Genomic DNA, 13,147 nt, shown 5'->3' on the forward strand with positions numbered 1-13,147 from the left:
GGAGTTTTACTATTCCTGGCGCAGCCAGCACCGATTGTAGCGGCACGGGAGGAGGCGGGATGATGCCATGGCAGGGGCCTGTGCAATGGCCATTCTGGACCCTGTGAGCAAACCACCAAGCCCAGTGCACGCACTCCAGAGGTACGTGCCTCCCTAGCATCCTGGGGTTGTCCCACACCTCGAGGCACCGAGATGGCTTCAGTCCACAGCACACAGCCCCATCCAGGTCCCAGCTCCACCACCAAGGCTGCGGTCGGCGCTGAACAGCACAGCACTGAACAGGTTCCATCTAGGGAGCAGGAGGGACAGGAGGGCCCAATGCTGCCTAGGGCTTTGTCATCATACTCACTGGATGAGGCGGTGGCGGGGTCTTTATCCTCTGGGCTGCCCCCGTTGATAACAGTGCGCACCACTAGCTGTTATGCAGGGTGGCCAATAACATGGGGCTATAGGCCGAGGAGGTGGTTGAGTCTGAGGACCCCATGGTAGACATGTTAACCTCTGAGTGGCCACTCAAGGTGGCATTGCTTCTCATTAAAACGATTCAAGCCACTACAAAAACCGTGTGGCAGACTCCTGCCTCCATTTCCCCTACAGCTAAGTGGGTGGAGAGGAAGTATTTTGTCCACTCTAAGGGATACAAATACTTATTTACTCATCCGCAGCCAGGTTCACTTGTCGTGACAGTGGTGAATGGGGGGGGGCAGGGGCAGCAGGGTCCAACCCCAAAATCCAAGGACTCAAAGAAGCTGGACGTTTTTGGCCAGAAGGTGTACTCCACCGGAGGGCTCCAGCTTTGGATTGTTAACCAGCAAGCAATCCTTAGTAGATATAATTTCAATTAATTGAACTCCATAATGAAATTTAAGGAATTGGTCCCATCAGATTCTAGGGTGGAGTTTGCTGCCAGAGTAGAGGATGGCAAAGCAGTGGCATGGACCTCTTTACAGGCCTCACTGGACGCAGCAGATTCGGCCACACGAACAATGTCCTCTGCCATAGCCATGAAGAGGAGTTCACGACTCCAGGTGTCAGGCCTTCCACCAGAGGTCCAGCAAACAATTCAGGACTTGCCCTTTGATGGCATGAGACTGTTCTTGGAGCAGACAGACTCCAAGGATTCACGGGCAACATTAAAATAAGTGGGCCTGCATACCCCCACCACCCAGCAAAACCACTTTAAGCCCCAGCCCTCTCAGCGCTTCTACCCTCCCCAGCCTAGGCAAGACTTTTCCAAGAAGCAGGGCAAGAATGGCAAGCATAAGCCTCCCCATCCACTACCCGGTAAAGGCCAGGCTTGATGAGTCAGTCATCAGGCTCTAACCAAGTCTTTTGAAGGGGCACCCGGTGGCAGCACACCAGTCCACTCATGGATCCTTCAGTATGTTTCCTGAATCTTCTGTCCTATTTCTACCGTGCATGGTCCCACTTCAGATCACTGGGTCCTTCGCACTGTAGAAGTGGTATATTCTCTCCAATTCTGCTCCTCCTCTCCCCCTCCCACCTCTTCCCCATCCCCCTTCAGGGACCCTTCTCATGAGTAACTCCTCATGCAGGAGGCTCAGACGCATCTCGCTGCGGGAGCAGTGGAAGAAGTTTCTCGGGAGCTAAGGGGCAAGGGATTCTACTCCTGATATTTCCTAATTCCCAAAGCCAAAGGATCTCAGACCCATCCTTGACCTGCGAGGCCTCAACAGATTAATGAAGAAGTTGAGGTTCCACATGGTCTCTGGTACGTCACCCTCAACCTCAAGGAAATGTACTTCCACATATCGATAATTCCAGCCCAAAGACATTTTCTCAGGTTCGTAGTGAACCACAACTATTACCAGTTTACGGTTCTCCCTTTTGGACTGTCAGCAGCCACTTGAGTTTTTACCAAGTGCATGGCAGTCATAGCTGCCTTCCTGAGAAGAAGGCAAGTGCAGGTCTTCCTCGATGACTAGCCGGTCAGGGGCCACTCCAGGGCACAAGTGGAGCAACACGTCAACCTGATGAGATCCACCTTCAACAGGCTGGGTCTCCTTCTGAATGTACACAAATCAACTCTTTCCCCTATTCAGAGAATAGGGTTTATTGGTCTTTGGTCAGGCCAGAGCCTTCCTGACAGAGTCTCTTTCAGGGTTCTCTCCCCACTCTGAACTCTAGAGTACAGACATGGGGACCCGCATGAAAGACCTCCTAAGCTTATTTCTACCAGCTTAGGTTAAAAACTCCCCAAGGCACAAATCCTTCCTTGTACCTTGGATTAAGTAATGCTGCCACCACCAAGTGATTTAAACAAACATTTAGGGAGGGCCACTTGATGTCCTACCTTCCCCAAATATCCCTCCAAGACCCTACATCCCTTTTCCTGGGCAGGCTTGAGAACAATCCCCACTTCCTGGGGAGGCTTGAGAATATATTCTCACTAATTGGTACAGGTGAACACAGACCCAAACCCTTGGATCTTAAAACAATGAAAAATCAATCAGGTTCTTAAAAGAAGAATTTTAATTAAAGAAAAAAGGTGAAAGGAGTACCTGTGTAAGATTAGAAGGGAAGATAATCTCATAGGCAATCAGATTCAAAACACAGAGTGTTTCCCTCTGGGCAAAACTTTAAAGTTACAAAAAGAAAACCAGGAATACCCTCCCTCTCAGCACAGGAGAAAATTCACAAGCCAAAATAAAAGTAAATCTAATGCATTTCCTTGCTAAATACTTACTAACTCTACAGGAGTAGGATTGCTTGCTTCTTTGATCTTGCTCCACCCAACGCCGCACGGAACAGACAGAACAAAAGCCTCTTCTCCTCCCCCCCCAGATTTGAAAGTATTTTGTACCCTTATTGGTCCTTTGGGTCAGGTGCCAGCCAGGTACTTGAGCTTCTTAACCCTTTACAGGTAAGAGGATTTGGTGCCTCTGGCCAGGAGGGATTTTATAGTACTGTATACAGGAAGGTTGTTACCCTTCCCTTTATATTTATGACAGTCTCTTTTTCAGACAATGCAAGACATCATACAGGGCTTCAAGCAATACCCTACCACCACGGCGAGGAATTGCTTGAAACTCCTCGGACATATGGCAACTTGTACATATGTGGTACAGCATGCAAGGCTGAGGCTCAGACCTCTCCAGGCCTGGGCGTGACAGTCTGGACAAGGTGGTTACACTCCCACCTCCAGTTTGCGGGTCTCTCCAGTGGTGGCTCGACCCACAGGCAGTATGAGCAAATACTTCTCCAAACTGCAGCCCTTGCCGTCCCCGGTTACAGATGTGACAGCGTTGGGGTGGGGAGCTCATCTGGAGAATTCAGGACCCAAGGTTTTTGGGCACAAGATGAGCTCCCGCTTCACATCAACATCAAGAAGCTGAGAGCGGTCCGCCTGCATGCCAGACCTTCCAGGCCCACTTGCAAGGGAAATGCACGCGGTGGTGATGATGGACAACACGACCACAATGCTTTATATAAATAAGCAGGTCATAGCTCGTTCCTCTCACCTATGTCATGAAGCCCTCAAGCAGTGGGAATTCTGCATAGCCCACTCAATTCACCTGGAAGCATCCTACCTTCTGGGTTCTCAGAACGACTTGGCGGACTATCTCAGCAGATCCTTCCACAACCACGAGTGGTCCATTCGCCCGGACATGGTGAACAGCATTTTCCAAAGGTGGGGAGTTTCCCAGATCGACCTGTTCGCTACAAAAAACAATAGAAAGTGCCTGGAATTTTGTTCCTTCCAGAACCACAGCCCAGGCTCCCTCACAGACATGTTCCTTTGGACTGGCCACCTGTTGTATGTGTTCCCGCTTTCCCGCTCATCCAGAAGGTTCTGCTCAAGATCCACAGGGAGTGGGCGGCAATCATACTGATAGAGCCGCCCCTGGCTGCTGCTAGACCCCAGCGCGCCAAGCAGGCGCGTGGGGCGGCCCTTTCCCGGGGGGGCGGCATTTGGCTCCGGTGGACCTGCCGCAGGTATGACTGCGGCGGGTCCCCTCTTCCCGCGGCTCCGGTTGAGCTCCCGCACACATTTCGTAAGTCGAATCAGTTGTTCAAAGTAGCAGACAAGATGAGGGTCCTTCTGGTGTCTTCTCAAAGAATTTAATTGTGGATCACGTCCTGTATGCGGGCATCTTATGGTTTGGGAAAGATACCTGCCCCTGCACTAACGGCACATTCTATAAGAGCGTAGGCCTCCTCGACGGCATTCCTGGCCCAGGTCCCAATCCAGGAGATCTGCAGGCTGGCAACGTGGTTGTCTGTCCACACGTTAACCTCTGATTATATCATTACCCAGCAAGCCAGGGACAACGCAGCATTTGGCAGAGCAGTGCTTCAGCCAGCAATTCGATGAACTCCAACCCCGCTTCCTAGCAAGGCTTGGGAGTCACCTATTTGGAATCAACATGAGCAAGCACATGAAGAAAAAAGTTACCTACATTTCATAACTGTTGTTCTTTGAGGTGTGTTGCTCAGTCTATTCCAAGACCTACCTACCTTCCTCTCTGTCAGAGTTTCCCGGCCAAAAAGAACTGAAGAAGTGGCAGGTCGGCAGAGACCTATATGCACCGCCATGAAGGCACAACTTCAGGGGGCTCCACAGCCGACCAAATGGGTACCGCTAGGGAAAAAAACCTTCCGACGACTGTGCACGTGGCATGCGCACACCTACTAGGAATGGACATGAGCAACAGATCTCTAAGAACAACAGTTACGAAAGGTAGGTAACCATTTTTTTCCCCACACAATGCACAGTCACCTGTGGAACTCCTTGCCAGAGGATCTTGTCAAGGCCAAGACTATCACAGGGTTAAAAAAATAACTAGATACATTCATGGAGGATAGGTCCGTAAATGGCTATTAGCAAGGATGGGCAAGGATGGTATCCATAGCCTCTGTTTGCCAGAAGCTGGGAATGGGTGACAGGATGGATCACTTGATGATTACCTGTTCTATTCATTCCCTCTGGGGCACTTGGCATTGGCCACTGTCGGAAGACAGTTTACTGGGCTAGATGGACCTTTGGTTTGACCGAGTATGGCCATTCTTATGTTCTTACATACCATTATCCCCATTTCCACAGGTAGGGAAATTAAGGTACAGAGACTTAGACTTGCTTAAGGTCACATAGGAAGTCTATCAGAGAGCAGGGAATGGAACCCAGGAGTCCCAGGTCCTGTGCACTGGACCATGCTTCCTCTCATGCTCTTCCCCCCTTGTCAGCCCCACTGATTCCGTGCTTGTTCCAGTAGCCTCTCTCCAGATCCTCAACCTGTGTGTTCCATGCTGACACCTGCCTCTCTGTGGAAAAGATGGTTGGACAGGGAGAGCCAGGCTGTGCTGGACAGGCAGAGAGAAGGGAGAGGAGATGATGCAGAAGTTGTGAAGGGACTAACATGAAGTCATTCTTTGGCTGGGATAATCATTGCCTATGAGCCAAAGGCAGTGGAAGGGCAGAGCTGGGCTGTGGTAAATCAGGGAGCTGAGAATTCCCTTCCCGCCCCCCCAGTGAAGGAAACTAAATGCCCAGAAATTTCATTAACATGGAGTTAAGGATGTCCAGTGGTGCCTAGTGTCCTTCCAGAATATGGAGAGTGTCTGTCTAAATTTAAACATCTGAAAACAAGGAAATATAAGTAAAGTACACACTAGCCACCCAACCCAACCTTAACTTTGTCCTCTGAATGATGCCCCATTATGCCAATAACACATACTATCACTCGACCCTTACAGATGTTACAGAACACTTTGGGAACAGAGTACCTGAGCACTGTAGGACAAAGTCTAAGTCTTTCTCCTTGGAAAAGCAGTGCTCATGGTTAGGTCAGGCATAGCAAACAGGAGCTAACTATACTTGGCCTACACCCAAACCATCCCAAGCTTGCTAAATGTTACCACGCCTCCACACTTGCCCTGAGAATTCCTTCTGAGACATTGTTTTCACTTATCCCTCACTCCTTGGAGGCTACTGTCATATGTGCCACCTGAGTGCTGGAATTCCCCAAGGCAAGAAGACACCATTGTGCTCCTCTGTGGACATAGTCTACAAAAGTCAACATTAAAATGAGGCATACTTGAACTTTTAAAAACACATATGTGCCTCTTATCACATTGTAATAACAGCTCTGCCAAGCTGCTCCAATTAATCTCTCCAACATTCAATATAGCTACACCTAACACAGTGAAGGCAGTTGGAGCACATCCAGATAAATGCTGGAATTCAAGGCTGTGGAGCACAACACACGGTGGCACATTGTTAGAACTTTCTCATGTCTACCTATTATGGTACACCGTGCTATTGAATCATTCTCTGCAACTTTTGCCAATTCTCAGGGACAGAATTAAGGTTACATTGTGGGGGTAGTGTACACAGTATATTCTGGTTTTCAGAGGTTTAAATTTAGCCACTCTCCACGTTTTGGGAGCCTACTGGGCAACCTTAACTCTGTTACTGAAATTTCTTGGCATCTAATTTCTGCACAAATGTGACTAAATCTGCAGCTATTACATTCATTTAATACAAATTAATGTGACTGCATAATTAGAATTCCTATTCAGAAGATAGTGTCAAGGTAATCGCCGCCCATGTAGTTTAGGATTAAGCATTGATAATATGGGATGTGAGGGGTATATGTTTGTTAACCCTGTGACATGAAAGTTACAACTCCGATCTAGATCTTGAAGAACTGATTTTTTTGTGTAGCTGGGATTTCTGATAAAGTTAGGAAAATATTTCTAGTTGAACTAAATGTTTTGTTTTGATTTTATTTTTTAATAAAATTGAAGGAAATTTTGAAATGGTCATTTCAAGTAGAATTTTTTTCTACATAAATTTGTGAAATGTTTAGTTGATCAGAATCTGCATTCCCCATAAATAAATAAATAAAATAAAATATTTGCTCAAACTATTTTTCCCAATTCTATCCCTAACTAAACTATGTCAGACTACTTTGGCATTTACAACAGGAGAGCCTCTTACTCCTCATGCCTACAAAGGAGTGATATTACAGGAGTATTTCAGTTTCTCTTCTGTGAAGAGGGGATTTCTAGGCGTCTTGGTTTTAAGAGATGAGGATCCATACATGTGTTACAGGTTCCTTCCAGTTCAACAGATACAGCCAATTTGATATTATCCTACCAAAACGAGTTTTATAAGTTACAGATTTGTACATGGATACCAGCATACCTGTAATGATTCAGGAAATTGAGCATGTGTATTTAACTGTAGAAAACAAAGCTTCAACTATTCACCCACTCAACCTACTTTTTCAATCTTTTTATTTTGTAGCGCTGTTTAATAAGGAACCCTAAACAAAGAATATCAATTTCTGAATTGTTGACTCATCCATATGTGCACATTCAAACCTATCCACAGACAGGTAATTTTTACATTTTATATTTAAAGTTATATCACAATAAATTAGTGAACATTTTCTAAATTTCTCTAAATTTATTTTGATTTTAAAGAGGAATGCCTTTTATTGTGTGAGTTCTCTAGTTATTGGAGTTATGCATAAGTGTTTCTGGTACACTTGTGTATGTGTTGGCAAGGGCTCCAGAATCTTAATTCTAAATTCTTATATATTCAAAATAATAGACTGATTGTATACATTTTGTAAGTTACACTTAGCATGCAGGTTTCAACATAACTATATTTGAATAGCCGTAGGTGGTCCGAATACAAAAGGAACAACAGAAGAAATGAAGCGCATCCTTGGCCAACTTATTGGTCTGAACTCTCCTAACTCTATTTCTAGAGCTGCTAGAGTGAGTACAGTTTTTATACCAATATAATGTTCACATTTCTTTAAAATATAATCAGTTTAGTTAAAATAAGTGTGTGCATCACAAAGCTAATAGGAGTAAGTATTTCAAAACGTTATCACCCGATATAGAGGACCTGTGCAATATTGTCATGAAATTTGCAGATTAGTAAATTACCATTTCTCATGATCCTTGAGTGGAGTGGGAGTTAGAGTGGTGGTCGTAACAGGATTTTTTCTCATCTCCTTGCCTTGTGCAATAAATTTTCTCCCTAGTTTTCCTGTGCTGACTACTGTTTTCCTTTCTCTCTCTCTCCTCTCTGACACAGCCCATGTTGTCTTGTTCTGCCCTGACCAAAAGTAACAAGCTGCTGTGAAGTGGGTTAGCACTGCAGCACTTTCCTGCAGTCAATATGGATGAATGAGTAAATCTTCATGTCCATCAGGCAGCCAGTTCGAATGCAGGGTTTTATTTCTGCTGTTTTTCCTTCTCCTGGTGTTGAGGCATGCTTTCCCAGTTATTCCTCTTTGTCTATGGAAGGATAGCTCAGTGGTTTGAGCATTGGGCTGCTAAACCCAGGGTTATGAGTTCAATCCTTGAGGCGGCCACTTAGGGATCTAGGGCAAAATCAGTACTTGGTCCTGCTAGTGAAGGCAGGGAGCTGGACTCTATAACCTTTCAGGGTCCCTTCCAGTTCTATGAGATAGGTATAGCTCCATATATTTTTTTAAAATATTTTTAACAGCCAGTCTCTTTCCAGGGATTCACAATTTACTAGTGGATAACCTCAGCAGGGAATTCAGATAAAAGGTGATTCACTTCATTTTCTCAAGATGGGGTTTTCCCTCTGTAGATTTGTTCCACTAGGGCAGTGGTTCCCAAACTTTAACAACCTGTGAACCCCTTTCACCAAAATGTCAAGTCCTGCGAACCCCCTCCTAAAAATGAATATTTCTAGGGATTTTCTCTTTTACCTGAGTATAAATTATAAAAGCAGTGATCTTGGAAATATAAAATTTGTTTGTATGACATACTTATTACAGACTATTATTAATTATTATTTATCATTACACTATTTTTATTACATTATGAAAACAGCAACGCTCTTCCAAGATCTCACTTTTGTAGCTTGTATCACTTTGAGTAAGCTTGTTATAAGACAAGGCTCCTATGTTTCATCAAGAAGTATCAGATGTGAAACAGCATGAGGGTATCTAAGAATCCAACTCAAAGAGTTCCTCCTACACAAGAATTCAGGTCTTGAGCAGTTCAGGCAAACAGCACATGTTACAACATATTTTTCATAATAATTTAAAAAACAATACTAGCTGCCTATTTAATTTTAAAAACAGCAAAAAATATCCACCTCCCTTTCCATTTCTTATAAGGAGGCTTGAAGTTTAAATCTCCTCAGTGTGATAGATATGCTTGCTTTGATCTGCTTAATTCTTGGAAGTCCAGGGGCTCCAGGCTGCTGGTCCCGTGCTGCCCAGGGTCCCTAGGGACAGCTCTGTCCGCCATTAGGGAATTTTTTTCCCCATAACCCCTTGAAACATTTCGCAAACCCTTAGGGGTTCAGAAACCCTAGTTTGGGAACCACTGCACTAGGGAAAACATGAGATGTCATTGATTCTGCTCCGGGGGAATGGCCCAAGATCCAATTCTAATCCCATGGCCCTTGGATACTATTATATGTGTTTCTCCCAATTGCCATAATACCAAGAATTCTAAGAAAAATCAAGCAGAATACAGCCACGTTTAATTATGATATCCCCCACTTGGCCAAGGCAATTTAGTATGCAAATCTCCAAAGGTTTAGTTCAGCCACCAAATAACCTTACCTCTGGTCTTGGATGTAATATCTGAGTTAAGGACAGATCCTGTATCCAGATCCCACGACACTCCATCTGACAGCAAGGATGCTGAATAGCTGATTTTATCAGAAAGACTACACAGGATCCACTTACCTCTCCAAATGGAAGAGATTCTTAATATAGGTACCATCAACACTATTTGTCTCCATCAGTCTCACATCTCAGTCCTAGATTACCTTCTACAGCTCAAGAACTCTCACCTGTCTTTGAGCTCTTTGAGACAACTTTTTGCCCGTCATACAGCGGTTTTCTCCTTTTTCTCACCCAAAGGTAGCAAGGTTTCTAAAATGTCTGATAAGTCTTCACTTGAGAAAAGGAATATGTGCCATTAAAAATGGATTCTACTATGTCCTCTGGTTTTATCCTTTCAGCCCCTCACTCCATACTCTGTTTCACCTCTCTATCAAAAACATCCTTCTTTGGTGGTAGTAACGTCGACCAGAAGAATGAGAGACTTACAGGCTCTAATGGCAGACCCACCATACATGATTTTCCCTAATGACTAGATATCCTGAAACCACTCCTCAGGTTCTTACCTAAAACAGTTTTGAATTTCATTTGAACCAAATAATGCACCTCAAAGGTGAAGAAAAATTGCATTTCTTAGTTATACATGGAGCAATTTGTTTTTATTAAGAAAGGACTGAGCACATTAAGAAATCTCAGACTTTTTGTAACATAAGCAGAGAGAGTTAAAGATGAGGCTGTTTCATCACAAAGAATTGCTAATAGAGTCCAGTACAAGAGGAGATCCAATCAGCCAACTCCTAACAAACACCCACCTTCAAGAGTAACTGGACATTCCACAAGGACTCAGTCTATTTCTGTAGCCTCTTTCAGAAATCTACCAATTATGGAGCTGTGTAAAATGACTTTTTTCCAGCTACATGTTGACACAACATTGCCATAGTAAGAGCATCCAGAGATGACACAAACTTGGCAGGACAGTTCTGTGTTCACTAGATTCCTGGTACACACTGCCAGCAAGGGTCACTGCTTGGAAGTCACCAGCAGTGGAATATATAGATGGACAATCACTCAAAGTTACTTACCTGTATAATAATTGTGATTAAGATGTGGTGTTTGTATGTATGTTCCATGCCATGCTTTCTATCCTAATTACTTGGAGTCTGTTAATATCAGGATTCCATATGGCAAAACAACTAAAGGGTAATTAGGGCAGCGCTGCCCTTAATGCCATCGGTTAGAGGTGTGTGAGGATATGTTGCCTCAGTGGGTACAGCCCAACAGGTACACTTGAGTACACTGGGCACACATGCACCAACCGTGTGGGTGTAAAGTATAAAAATAAAATATGGACAACATATCTCGAAGAATCAGAGTTACTGTGCAAGTAACAGTTTCATTCTATCCCTCATGCAGTTCTGTGGCAGCTAGGCCAGAACAGAGTCATTACATATCTTAGCTTCTCCATAGGTCTTCCTTGCCTGGATATGATCTCTAGTAGTCAGACCTATTTTGTCCATATGGATGGCAGCCATTTGACAGAAACAAATTTCTCTTACCGCACTAATTGTATCCTGTGATGTGGCTATGTCAATATGGACACCCACCCAAGATGTCTCAAGGGCCAAATAATTTTTTTCCATTTCCTCTATGGAACTCTACCTACTTGCATGTTCATTTTTTTTTCTTAGTGGTCTTGCTTCATATGTTTTTCACCATCTGGACACTAAACTGCATTTAATGCTAGTACTGCTTTACCCTGTCTTCCTATTAATTTCCTCATATTTGCATATATCTGAAATTTTAGTTCTGGGTTTAGATGGTACTCATTACTGTCTGTCAAAACAATTTTGTAAACTATACCATCATTTTACAAACAGACATCATTTGAATAAGTAATTCTTGGACTGACTATTTCTACCCCTTTATCTTTTTAAATTTCAGACTTTATACGAACAGTGCAACAGTGGTGAAAGTCTTGATGTATCTGCGTTTACAAAACCTGGCAATCAAACACGGACAAAGAAATGATGTGCAGTAATGCATGATTTACTAGAAATGTGTAAAATAATTTTGATAAAAATATATATTGATCTGCTCTTTTAAAAAAAGGACACTGACAGCATAAAGATCCTATTTTTAAAGTAAAGGTCATTACCTCTGTTGCGAATAATGCCATAGATTATTAATACAGAATTTAAAAAATCAACTATACTCTTTACCATCTGCTGTCTGTTTACAATTTGAATGTCACTGGTTAAATAGTGAAAATGAGCTAGTCCGTCACACTTTATGGTCCTGGTACTGGCACAAGGCTATAGTATTTGGATTGCAAATACTTGTGTGGGTATGTCTAAATAAAAAAACAACTTTGAGGAAACTTTTAAAAAAAAGATGGGAGGGATTTTTAGATTTCTATAAAACCCAAACTGTGGATCTAAAGTACCTGACAGAGTCCTTGCAAGTACCACTTGGAAAGTATATTCTACAGTTTCATTCTTTACCGTCAAACATAGTCAATATCAGTGACTTCCATTACGTCCAGTGGATTGTCTTAGACTTTTGGAAAATAAACACTTCTGTAATATTGTTAATGTTAAAGTGCTAAAACACAGCATTGTTTGTTGATAAATGTAAATCTAACATCCTGCCTTTGAGATTTTCAGTTGTCATTGCATGATAAATGATGCACTGGAAGTATTGATAAAACTCTGAAGAACAATGTAAATAAAGTGGCTTACACTGTATAAAAATTGTTCCTTGTAAATTCAGTTTTCTATTTGCAACTTTTTTTCAAGGTGCAAAATTCAGCTTATGAACGAGTATATACAGTAACTAGTTTTTGTGGTGTTCAGAAAAGAGCTAAAATTTAATACTAGTTTTAAAAACCTTTTCAGTTAAAGTACTGTTCTGAACTTCACGTAAGATGCTTTAAAGGTGGTAGACCTATTACAAGAAGCTGAAGTATAGTGTATAAAGAGGAAGCTTTTATGCCAAGATTTTTTTATACTTTTATTCTGTTACACTGATTTTAATAAGTACTGTTCTAAACATTAATTTAGAAGCGTGTTTCAATTTTAAATACTTACTGAATTTTAGTTATGCTTAAATAAATTAGCAAGAGTAATCAGATTAGCAAGTAGCCATTTACCTTTTGCTTTAAAGGTAAATCATTTTGAAGGTTGTTTTGCCATCCTTAAAACTGTGCTGTTAAAAGCTAGTTGGCAAACTGGAAGTTTAACTTCTTGCACAATCATTTTTGTTAAAACAATGTACGTGATTCATCATGTCCTCTTTTAGTGTCCTTTTCTCCAAAGGTACCACTCCCACTCTTGAGTCAGGTTTCCCAGTGTACAAATGACTGGAAGTCCTACGGTGATTTCCTCCCTTACTGCGGGCTGTACTATCCCCTAGTCAATGAAAGAGAATGTTTGGAGGCACTTCCCCTGAGTGCTTCTGCATCAGTAGCTAAAATTAGTTACATTTCTGAGAGAAGTCTCAGGAAAACAAGTAGTATCATTCATTTCATTCTGTTTGTCCACTTTAATTTAATTTTTAAT

The 13,147-nt window shown here is 42.8% G+C and overlaps 1 protein-coding gene across 2 annotated transcripts in view; it reads left to right on the plus strand.

The window, feature by feature from the left end:
* TTK (TTK protein kinase) overlaps nucleotides 1-12,338 on the plus strand; it is a 128,737-nt gene extending 116,399 nt beyond the window's left edge. For both annotated transcript variants that reach the window (XM_045011898.1, XM_045011899.1), the window contains 3 exons: nucleotides 7,271-7,361; nucleotides 7,646-7,749; nucleotides 11,532-12,338. In XM_045011898.1, the coding sequence (XP_044867833.1) occupies nucleotides 7,271-7,361; nucleotides 7,646-7,749; nucleotides 11,532-11,618 (282 nt within the window). In that variant the 3' untranslated portion in view covers nucleotides 11,619-12,338. The remainder of the gene's footprint in view (nucleotides 1-7,270; nucleotides 7,362-7,645; nucleotides 7,750-11,531) is intronic.
* The last annotated feature ends 809 nt before the right edge of the window (nucleotides 12,339-13,147 follow it).

This window comes from Mauremys mutica, chromosome 3, assembly GCF_020497125.1.
Source record: "Mauremys mutica isolate MM-2020 ecotype Southern chromosome 3, ASM2049712v1, whole genome shotgun sequence".
In the NCBI taxonomy this organism is placed as follows: domain Eukaryota; kingdom Metazoa; phylum Chordata; order Testudines; family Geoemydidae; genus Mauremys; species Mauremys mutica.